Genomic DNA, 11,841 nt, shown 5'->3' with positions numbered 1-11,841 from the left:
CCAAGCTACTTCTATCCATGTGCTACCGTTAGAAAGGAATGTAAATTATTTATCTTCCATGCCACTTATTGAAGCCTTTTATTTTATTCTAAAATAAGCCTCAAAGAGAAGATGATGGTGTACCATCCTGGATAAACAAATAAATGTCACAAAAGTCACCCAGAACACCAATAAATGAACATTTTAATACTCCGTGCTTTCAACTACTACTGTGGAAGACTTGCATTTTTCAGGATGGCACCATTTTATCTTTCTAGGTGGTTTTCACATGGAGGGTCACAGGGCAGTACTTTCCACTCCCTTATATCCCAAGCAGACCTCCCGAGTCTTCTGGGCACTAAGTGCAGATTTTCCTTTTCCTCTACTGGTTTCAGTATACAGCTGTAAAAACAATAAAGGTGATAAAGATATAGTCAAAATCTATGTTTTCTCGCAGCTGCTAAAGGAATGCTAACTGCAACACTAAACAGGCTAGCCGAACATCTGCTGCCAACAATATGCAGCAAAGCGGGCATCCCGGCCACCCTGAAAACAGAAAGGCATGAGAGCACGTGCATCTACAGAGAAAGAGATGGAAATCGAAACCTTGTTGAATTTATATACTTTCCGTATTCAAAAATTTACATGAAGAATAAGGCTGGATTAAAGCATCTCCAAAGCGTACGCAAAATTGAGTGTCGCCCTCACTCAAGAGATGCAGAACAGGATCGTATCTAACAGACGGGAGAGAAAGGACGGAGGGGAGGCTGCCGCTCCTGCTGCACTGGTAGGAGCGACAGGTGCTGCTCTTCTGGGGAAGGACTGTTCCTTCTTGGTAGCCATTGCCCTCAAACCATCCTTTGCTGGCAGCGGCAGCAGCAAATGCGGCTTTCTCAGAAGCACAGGGCAGAGAGGTCCCTGGTTGTTTGCACTCCGTGGCAGCCTGCTTTGCCCAGAGTGATTCTGGTGAAGACAAAACACCAGGGAGCAAATGAAAAACAGAAAAACCAAGTGTTGCAGTATAGGCTTCAGTGGTCTCTTGCAGAGTTGCAGAGTTAACGTGCTTCGTGACTGTTAAAGGCACTTCACGAGCATTTCAAGGGAAAAAACCCCCACATTTCCCACTCTTTAATTCAGACTAAAAGTCAATACGCCCTACAGAAGTTTTTAGACATTTTCCCATTTTCAGTTTCCTGAACAGGCAGAAGTTAAATGACTCTGACTCCTGAACTAAGGACCGTGGGGATCAGGTTGCTCCAACCGTGACTACGCAGCGCGGCTGCTCTCGCTGGACAACGGGACGAGCCACCAGGCTTCCCCCTCAGTTCCTGGACTTCGTGCCAGGCGCCAGCAGGAGGCCGGGGACAGCGCTTCTCCGGTTTTACCTGCAGATCACGGGTCATCACCTGCAATATCGGCGCAGCGTTCCGGGAGGAGCTGCCAGCCGCGGACACGGCAGCCTCACCTCTGCCTCAGTCCCCGGGGTGAGGAGGCGGCGGCGGCGGCGAGGGCCGGGCGGGCGGCCCGGCGCATGGTGCCGCAGAGCAGCCGCTCTCGCCGCGCCTCACCCTCCCTCCCTCCCTCCCTCAGGAGCGCGGCGGGGCTCGCCCTCCCAGCCGGCGGTTCCCTGACGGAGGGGCAGCTGCGGCCCGCTCCCGCGGCGACGCGGCGGCGGGGGTCCCCTCACGCAGCCCGGGGACGGCGGGGGGCGGAGGGGGGCGGCAGCGCCCGCCCGCCCGCCACCGCCTTCCCGCCTTCCCGCCCCTGCGCAATGCGCGCGCACGCAGCGCCCCCCCTTCCCCCCTTCCCCCGCCCCGCCCGCCGCGCGCCCACAGCCACCGCCGAGCCTCCGTGTCACGTGGCCTCCTTGCCCTCCCCGGCAGCCAATGGGCGGCGCGCCGCCGGCCGCAGGGCCTTTATAAGGCGCCGCGCAGCGCGGCGGCCGCGGGCGTGAGGCGGTTGCGGCGGCTGTCGGGGGCTGGCAGCGGCGGGTGCGTGTGGGCGTCTCGGGCCGCTCGGTGCCTCCGACCGCTTCCCCGTTCCGCCCGGGGGGCCCGGGCTGAGGCGTCCGGGAAGGGGCCAGGTCTGTGCCCGCGCGGCCCGGGGCGGAGGGAGGGAGAGGGGGTCGTGCCGGAGGCGGGCGGGCGGCTGGGGAGGGGCGGCCATGTCGGGGCCGCGCGGCGCCTGAGCGGGTAGCGGTCTCCGCCGCGGCGACGCCCAGCGCGGGCGGGCGGAGGGGCCCTGCCCGCGGCGAGCGGGAGCGGCGCCTCCCCGCTGCCGGCAGGGAGAGCGGGGCCGGCGCGGGGCTCGGCGGCGGGTGTGGGCGCTGGCTGCCGAGCCCTGGGCGGGCTGCTCCGGGCGCGCCGCTGCGGGGCTGGCTGGCTCCCATCGCCGGGCGGGCGGCGGCTCCCGGCGCCCGCGGAAGGGCTGCGTGCGTGTGTGCCTGTCTCCTCTCTGTCGTCCCCCCTCCGTGTCGGAGCTCTCCGTCTTCTCTAACAAACTCTCTGCCTTGCTTCTCCCCCGCCCCCCGGGCTTCTGCTTTGTGGATGTTGGCGGCTTCTTGTTGTGACAGGAGAATGTGTGTGTGTCCCGGGCCCAGGAGGATCGGTATGTATCTCGCACCGGTACTCGCTGGAGCGCCGGGCTCGGGGGTCGGATGGGACCCGGGGAAGGGGCTGCCAGGCTGGGCCGTGTCCGAGGGCTGAGACCTGGCCGGAGGGAAGGACTAACGGTTCTGCTCGTGGTGAATGCTTCTTGTTCCTCCTCCCCCCGCTCCCCGTCCTCGCCAGCGGGCTAATTCATTCAGGTCTGTCAAGTGCCTGAAAGGCGCCTAGGCTAAGTGTTTTTACCTGAAGCCATGGGTGTCTTTGCACAGTTAAGGCAGGTGTTTTGGAGGGACTTGCCTGTGCAGCATCAGTTGGCCTTAACAGTACAGTTATAGTAAGCATTTATTAAAGGAAGGGGTAATGTTTCTTACATTTTATTAGCGTAGTACTACAAAACCCATAAATTGACTGTCTGACTTGTTATTGGCCATATTGTATTTGTAGTCTGAAAAGTAGCATTTGTACCCTGTTCTGGGCTTGGAGAAGTGTTTAATACTGGCTTGATTCTAATATCTTGACAAATCTTGATTGGATCGTAAAATTTCTACTTAATCTCTTTTCCTTCTCTGCTGTCTCTTGATCAACCAGAATGAACTTGGGATCTTAAAGGAATTATTTAAGGGCTAGCTGGAGTGTCTGGTTATATTTGGGGCATCCATGTTGTGGGGAGAAATAGGAGAGGCTTAGAATAATTTCATTCAGGTTGCCAAACTTGGAATTTCTCTCTTACTTCATCAACTAGGATTTATTAAATCTGGTATGTGAAACAGACTGATGTCTTAAGCTGACATGGATCTACTATAAATGATACAGGCCATGGAAAATTTGAGGCCAACTTACTACTTCCTCTTGGATTTCATGTAATATTTGATAAACTAATGATTAAAAATCAGCAAAATAGCCTCTGGTGGCACTGCAGAGCCCCTATAACAACAGTACATTTGTATTTTTGCTTCATCATGGATCAACAGCAAAACTGTCAGAACAGTTGTGGCACCACGTGTGGGTCAGCACTAAACACAAATGCTTAGCAGTCAAGACAACTTTATTCAGTTATTTATTTTTTTATCTGATGGGAGACCAGCACTGAATCTGAGGTGCTGCTGTGCACCAGCCACATCTGTAGAACCTTGAGGTTCCCATTCTGTAAGCAAAATTTTTGCTTTTAAATGTCATGTGAAGAAATATACATAACTGCTACCAAAATAGCTCCCTTATAATTAGGAGGCAGTGAATAGATTTTAAAATCTATATTTGGAGTTTGTTTAGTTCTGTCATACTGTATACATGTGAAGCCTGGGCTGGAGAAGTAGACTTCATGGGAAGCAAATGGCTAATATAAATTTAGTATGCATCTGGAAGTTCAAGCCAATAGACTGCTGCTGAGTGTCTGTACAGCTGGCTGTGGCTCACAGGGCTACAACCAGAGCTCTTCCTGGCAGCTGAACAACAGAAAACTGGTCAGTTCAGTCTTCATAGCTGTCAGTGGGAGACTTGGGAGAGGTCAATGGACAAGAATTTTTGTCAGTGTAAGTTAAGATTGACAGGCAGTCATTCACGGGGAATGAAGATGTGATGCTAGGAAGCCAGTGGAGTGGTAGAAACATGAATTATACTTTGCTTTCAGTACTTTGTATTTTGTAATAGAGAAACAGGCTCCACTCCTGGTTACTTAAGGAGAACAGGCAAGGTTGGAGGGAAGAATGTGACTTGCTTTCTTTTCTTGCAACACAGAGTGAGGTGAAGCTTCATATATTTCCAGACACATCCTAGCTGATCCTAGGTGATCAGAATCCTGTGGCAGAATCTATGGAAAGCTTACAGAACAGAGTGATCGCAGAACATGATCCTGTGTTGCATGATCCTTTAGACTGAATATTGGGGCTTACTGCATCTTTTATAGGGGCTGTGACTCATCTGAAATACTGGTATGCCTGCTTGGCTGAAAAAATTAATCAATTTAGTAACTGAAGCACCTTGCACAACCCAGCAGTACCCGGTTTTTCAGTAGAACAATTAAGTCTGAGATAGAGTGGTGCTGATGGACTAGTGCTTTTGACCGCAGTAAGTGTTGTATAAGATAATTTGTAATGGTCTTTTCTAGGAAGAAGCTTTTATGATGAAACTTGATCATAAAAGATGGAAAGAGAAAACTGAATTCCCCTTAACTGTGTGCACTTCACGCAAGGCCACAGTTCAAGGTTGTTTTTTCCCCACTATGGAACTGTTTTCTCAAGTACAACATTGTAAGAGACTTCCTGGTAATGAGACATAGTGAATATGGGGTTTAAGAGGCACTCACACTAACCTTGTGATTGGGTATGTAAATGGGGACAAGGAAGAGTATGTTAGAATAATCTTTCTTCAGAGGAACGAAAAATTAGAAGAAAAGGGTTTTTTTTGATGTGGCAAAAAGTAGTAGAATATTTTTCTTGGGTACTAAACTTAATAGTTTATCTTAACACTGAACTAGCTTTAGACTATTGTGCAGGGCTCTATTCTAGCTTGCATGTAGTCTTTCAGTTGAGTAGCTTTTTAAAGCAACTTATAAACCTAAACTTCACTGGGGTAGATGAGCTGTTGATAGGAGAGATGCATCTGCTTTCTACCTCTTGTATTTTTATATGATAAGCTAGGAAATTGCTGCATAGACTGCTGTGGCTATATGGGATATGTACACCATGGTGTCACACAAGTTTGAAGCTTTGCATGTGAAAGGGGGGAGAAGAAACAAAACCTGCTACTGACTAAAGAATATCTGCTGTCTATGACCTGCTGCTTGCTTTTATTGTCTAAACCATCTTCATCTTAAACCCAGTTGTATGTCATCTCAAAGTTGTTTCTTGAATCTTCTGTTAGATGCTTTATCTCTTCAGCTTTATAGAAAGACAGTTTTCCTCTCTGTGTGCCACATCTGGCTATGTCAGCTAGGAAACCAGAAAAACAAATCTCCATAAAAGTCTTCTAGAAGGTGGCATTACTGTAGAGCGCTCCATGCTAACTGTTGTCTTAAGTTCTGTTTGAAGCTGCATTGTCTGTCTGGATGATGTTTTCACTTCCTGCCTGCTGAGTGGGTATAAGAGCTAAAATATCTTAAGTATGGTACAGCTTTTTTGTTATAGCCCGATGTAACGTCTATAAACAAGAACCTCTTGATGCCTTTTCTTTCTCAAGACCTGTGAAGCTATGAACTCCATATAATAAGCAACTTTTTTAGGGGCTGTACATGTCTTAACACAGAGTTCTGGGAGAAATGTTAGCTGTCCCCCCTAAGTATAGTTGTTCTCTTGTCTTTCAGCAATTCCAGTCCGAAGCTCCAGGCTACCGTTGTTGTCTGATGCCATGCCAGCACCAGCTCATCTGTTTCCATTGATTCGTAACTGTGAGATTAGCAGAATATGCAGTACTGTGTGTTACTGCCACCATAAACATCTGTGTTGTTTGTCATCTCATTTTGCTCACAGTCACTTCAGATATGCACCTCAGAAGAAATTTGCGGCAATTTATAGGCCAAAGGAGAACTTTAATCGCTTTATTCACACAAGGGATTATGCTTCTACGCCACAGAGGTTTTACCTCACTCCTCCACAGGTCAACAGCATTCTGAAGGCAAATGAATACAGTTTCAAAGTCCCAGAATTTGATGGTAAAAATGTAAGTTCCGTCCTTGGCTTTGATAGCAACCAGTTGCCTGCTAATGCTCCAATAGAAGACCGGAGGAGTGCTGCCACTTGCTTGCAGACAAGAGGAATGCTTCTGGGTGTTTTTGATGGCCATGCAGGTTGTGCTTGTGCTCAAGCTGTCAGTGAAAGACTGTTTTACTACATTGCTGTCTCTTTGTTACCTCATGAGACTTTACTTGAAATAGAAAATGCAGTGGAAAGTGGCAGAGCTCTGTTGCCCATTTTACAGTGGCACAAGCATCCCAATGATTATTTTAGCAAAGAAGCTTCCAAGCTTTACTTCAATAGTCTAAGAACTTACTGGCAGGAGCTCATTGATCTCAACAGTGGAGAGACTACTGATGTGAAAGAGGCTTTAATTAATGCTTTTAAGAGGCTTGATAATGATATTTCTCTGGAAGCTCAAGTAGGAGATCCAAATTCTTTTCTCAACTACCTAGTACTGCGCGTAGCATTTTCTGGTGCAACTGCCTGTGTGGCCCACGTGGATGGTGTTGACTTGCACATTGCAAACACAGGTGACAGTAGGGCAATGCTTGGGGTTCAGGAAGAAGATGGATCTTGGTCTGCAGTTAATCTGTCCTATGACCACAATGCACAAAACGAACGTGAAGTGGAACGTGTGAAAACGGAGCATCCAAAGTCTGAAGAGAAAAGTCTTGTGAAACAAGATCGTCTCTTAGGTCTCCTGATGCCTTTCAGAGCTTTTGGTGATGTGAAATTTAAATGGAGTATTGAACTACAGAAGAGAGTAGTAGAATCAGGCCCAGATCAGCTGAATGACAATGAATATACAAAGTTTATTCCTCCAAACTATCACACTCCCCCATACCTCACGGCTGAGCCAGAAGTCATACATCACAAATTACGGCCGCAGGATAAGTTCCTGGTTTTGGCCACGGATGGGTTGTGGGAGACGATGCACAGGCAAGATGTGGCTAGAATTGTGGGGGAGTACCTCACTGGTGTTCACCATCAACAGCCAATAGCTGTTGGTGGCTATAAGGTAACTTTGGGACAGATGCATGGTCTCTTAACAGAAAGGAGAGCAAGAATCTCTTCAGTATTTGAAGATCAGAATGCAGCGACTCACCTGATACGTCATGCGGTGGGTAACAATGAATTTGGCACTGTGGACCATGAGCGACTGTCCAAGATGCTTAGTCTTCCAGAAGAGCTGGCTCGAATGTATAGAGATGACATTACAATTATCGTGGTGCAGTTCAACTCGCATGTTATAGGTGCATGTCAAAATGAGGAACTGAGAGTTTAATGTTGTGAACTAGTAACCAAAGTTGTAACAATGGCCAGTATGAGCAGCAAATAAAAAACAACCACCCAATAATAAAACCCAAAAAAACCCTTGGCAAACAAATTGGTTGCTTGCTAGATTCAGCATATCTATTGTTCCTGCTTTCCTCCAGAGCTCTAAATACATGAGAAGTGCTATTGACCTAATACAAACTTGAAGAGGATGCCACAGCTTGGGAAAAGAGGTTTTTGTAATAACTTTGCACTATTGATTTCATGAATGCTGCTAGAACAATGTCTTGAATTTGGCAGACTTGGAGGAGGGAGGGAAGGAGGACAAAGAATTAACTATGAAAGATCTAGCTGTTCAAGAAACAAAGCCTGTTAATAAATATCTGTAAATATCTACATATTATCTTAAAGAAAAGATGAGTAAAAAAAGGAGTATTGTTGAATTCTTACAGGGCTAATTCTTGCAAAGTAGATATGGTTATTTGTGAATATATTGTCTACTGTTTCTTCTAAGCAGAAGGTCACTTTAACCAAGTAAGTCTTTGGTGTAACAAAGTTGTCTCACTTTCATATAGACAATGTCATTCACTTAAGGGTATTTGTCTAAGTGTTGACTTTCAATGCAGGTCTAAGCCATAATCAGTACCTGAGATTCTGTTACAAATTAATCATATCTTCTGCACGGTCTAAACTTCTTGTGCATTAATAGTCTCTTGGCTGTGGGTTTCTGCACAACTTGTAGGGCAATAATACATTACAACATGCGGTAAGATACCAGATAACTTTATGGAGGACTTCACTTTGCAGTATAAAGAAACTTTCAAACTTTTTGAAAAGTCAGTGTTGTTGGTCAAGACTGTGTTGGCTTTCCTAAAAGTCATGTCCTTCATGAACTCCACCCCTGTCTGGTGTTGCTTATCTGGTAAATAAATTTTTACCTGAAAAGATCAGGAAATCATTGCTAACCTCTTTGTGGCTTTGTAATTTGCACTCATTTTCACTTTGGCTATTTCAAATGGTCACATATTGGATGTCTTGCACTTGAACTCAATTTGTAAGTTGGGTCAAAAACTACAAATTACAAAAAATTCAAGTATGGCTTGTAAGTAGTGGTTTAGTTGGGAAACTAACTGGCATGCATGTGTATGTTTAATGGCTTTTTTTCCTAGCAACTTTATTAGCAACTCTGTATTTCTGGACAGCTGGTGTATGCATGTTCTTAGAGTCCAGAATGCTATCACAGAGCAATCTCTGAAATGGGTCTCTGGCTTGTAATGGTTGAATTTAAACTTAAAAGATTGGCTATAATTTTTGTGCCTAAAGTTGTTGGGCTTGTAACTGTAAAAAATAGGGACTGACAACTAATTTATCGGTCATCATTGCATCTCTTTTAGGTATGCTGCATTGTATACAGATTTATTTTAACCTGCCCTTAGGTTAAAAACTCAAATGCTGGCTGAAATACCAGCCCTTGATGACTGAGAGAACACATGTAACTTGATTCCTGTGTTCTAGAGAACAATGATAGGTCAGCTTATTTCACTTTACCAAGGTGTTTCAGTTAAAATACCTCCCTAGCCTTTGTCATAGCTAATTAAGACTTTAAAAACCTAGCTTTTTTTGGTTAATTGAGTAATGTGGCATTTTCTACTAAGTACAAGTATTGCCAATTAATGCTACTGTTACATAGGGTACACTTAGTTTGAACAATGAACCTGTGCTATAGCAAACATTGGCTCCTCAAACTCAAAATACTATGTGTACTTAGTGGCCTGCAGCTTTAACAAGTCTGTTTCTTTACCCAGCCTTAAATATCAGGATCAATGTTGCTGTAAGGTTAATGATATCTAAGTTCACATTCAAGATGCGCACAACCCTTCTGTATTTGAAGGGAAAAGGGGAACTCTAAAATGCTTAGACAAGTACTGGCTCTTGACATTGGTTCTGTATGTTGTGTTTTGGTGACTGTCATTAGCTAGGTCAATAGACTTTATGTTCTATCATTCAAATGCAGTATGTATCTAAGCTGTTGCAGTATTTAACTTTCTTACTTTTTTACTGTTAAAGCTCTATTACATGTATTGATGTATTTAACCTATAATTATTGATATGGATTTGGTACAAGTCATAGCTAGAAGACATGAACATTGGTCCCATGGATACAACTTTTATTGAGGAAAAGCTGCTTTTGTAGTAAAGATGTGTATGTATGGGGTCAGACAACATAATATTTATGTATTGCTTGGAGACTTGCTCAGTATGTATGCAGTGAACAGAAGCAGCATAACTGCCTGCTGAACAGGTGATCTGAACAAACATCTTTTAACATATTCCAATAAAATGATCAATTATGCAGAAATCCATGTGTATTGGATTGATATAGAATGTGATGGCTATTCTGCTAGGGCTGAAAATTACGAATTACTTGTATTTCAAGAATGTGTTCTGTTGTGTAGTCCCTGTTATGAATAGACCAGATGGCCAAACAAAGCAAAGTATAAATGGAAACAGACTGAGAACTGGACTTCAGAGCTCTGAAATGCTGCTGTGAGGCTTGAACCCCTGCATCAGGCATGCTGGTGCTGCCGCCCCCTGGCAGCAAAACTCAAATCTTTCCGTCAGGATCGCTGCATGTCTCGGTTCCCATCATCTACTGATTAACTTCAGGGCCAGCACTGCAGATAAAGCAGCGCAATTTGGGATCATTAAGTTGTAGACTGTACCCTGTATAGAGCAATACAACATTTCATAAACAATCTAAAATACTTATGTGCAGATTAAAATGGCATAAGAATGAATTGATGGTAAACTAAATAGAAACAGCTCTTCTGCCACAGGCGGAGGACATGTTCTGTTTGCATTGCCTACCAAACTTGTTGCATTGCAGAAAGTGTGCCTATTTTGTATGTAGGGGGGATGCTATGATTACTTTTCCAAATAAAGATCTCACAGCTGCAAATATATGGCTCAGCCCAGAAGGCTGGCTGAATCTTGACAGTCAACACAAGCCTTCAAGTTCACCTTTAAACCTTAAATATTTAAAACTGTTCTAGATGAATGTGTCAACAGAACTGTTTAACAGTCATGCTAGGTAAGAGAGGAGTAGATCTTCTCTTAGTCTATGCTTCCAACTTGAGGCTCTGTGAACTCTCTTCCCTTGTGTTCAAAATGGTATGTATGTGCATTATATTTGCTTTCGACAGTATTTTTCAATTACTGTTGTGATAACTTCTGTATGCTTCACTTGCCTTCTATGTGCATGACTCGGTGAGTACAGAACTTATTAAATTATTTTCCGTTTCCACTTATTTCCTCATTGCAGGGCAGAGTTTTGCATATAGCAGGCTTGTAAAACATGACACACAGAGCAAGGAACGTAGTCTCATCACAATGTTGTTTGTAATTAGACTCTGAAACTTGGGTCCCTGTACTTAGGTCAATTCTGGAGTGAGAGGATGCCTGGTAATGATTCCTGGTAAGTGCTCTGCAGAATGGCTCGGCTGCTCTGCTCTTCCTCAGTGGGGAGGCATATTTCTAATGAGATTACCTGGCATAGAGGGATAGTTCAGGTTTCTAGTTCTGACCATCTGTGGTGTCCGAAGCTCCCTGATGCAGACAGTCTGTCTGGTTTCATGGCTGTAATAAATACATGCTATCCGATTTGCACCAGTGACCGTCGTGAGCGTAGACTGCTGAACGCTGGCATCAATGCTGCTGGACAGCAGTCCAAGAACAGTGCTGGCACAAGGCATTTTGGGATGCCAAGGGAGCTGGCATCTTTTAGTTGATATGTTTGATCCTACGTAAGAAACTTGTGCAGCTCCTGACTGTTGTTCAGTAATGTATAAATAGAAACAAAATCTGTGAAGTTGGAAGATCTGGCCAAAATGCCCTGTCTTTAATTTCATGAAGCTTAGAATGAAGCAGATCCTATGGGTAAGAGAAGTAGCTTTCTTCCAGCCTGCCAAATGGCACGCTGCAGCTTGATGTTATATTGCCGTACGTACAATGAAGAAGTTAGGTTTAACTTAACAAAATGAGAAAGTCCAATGTGTCTGTCTCCAGAGATAATCATCTGTATGCTGCTGAGAGGTGCTTCAAGTGTGGTGGCATTCCCCAGGCACTGGTTTGGCTGATGCTTTTTTCTGTTCTGTTCGGAGGCTTACATACAGAAGTTAAGGAGATACTTCATTGGTGTGTATTTGGCCCTGTGTTAAAACAAATGCGCTTAAAATGAAGCGGGCATTAAAGCGAATGCATTTATGGTTTCTCATGCTAAGTGAACTGTTTTGTACTTTTTTCCCTGTTTT

At 45.0% G+C, this 11,841-nt stretch overlaps 1 protein-coding gene across 2 annotated transcripts; it reads left to right on the top strand.

Moving 5' to 3' along the window:
• Positions 1-1,934: 1,934 nt before the first annotated feature.
• Positions 1,935-10,923, top strand: PDP1 (pyruvate dehydrogenase phosphatase catalytic subunit 1). Of its 2 annotated transcripts, none has more exons than XM_082325335.1 (2): positions 1,935-1,970; positions 5,884-10,923. In XM_082325335.1, exon 2 carries the CDS (start codon positions 5,928-5,930, stop codon positions 7,539-7,541), a length of 1,614 nt encoding a protein of 537 aa, XP_082181461.1. In that variant the 5' UTR covers positions 1,935-1,970; positions 5,884-5,927; the 3' UTR covers positions 7,542-10,923. The 2 variants fall into 2 exon arrangements, with proteins under 2 accessions (XP_082181461.1, XP_082181462.1); XM_082325336.1 differs by having other exon boundaries at positions 1,935-2,062.
• The last annotated feature ends 918 nt before the right edge of the window (positions 10,924-11,841 follow it).

The sequence above is a fragment of the Platalea leucorodia genome, assembly GCF_965183815.1.
Source record: "Platalea leucorodia genome assembly, chromosome: 1".
Lineage (NCBI taxonomy): Eukaryota > Metazoa > Chordata > Aves > Pelecaniformes > Threskiornithidae > Platalea > Platalea leucorodia.
This window is presented reverse-complemented; position numbering and strand designations above follow the sequence as displayed.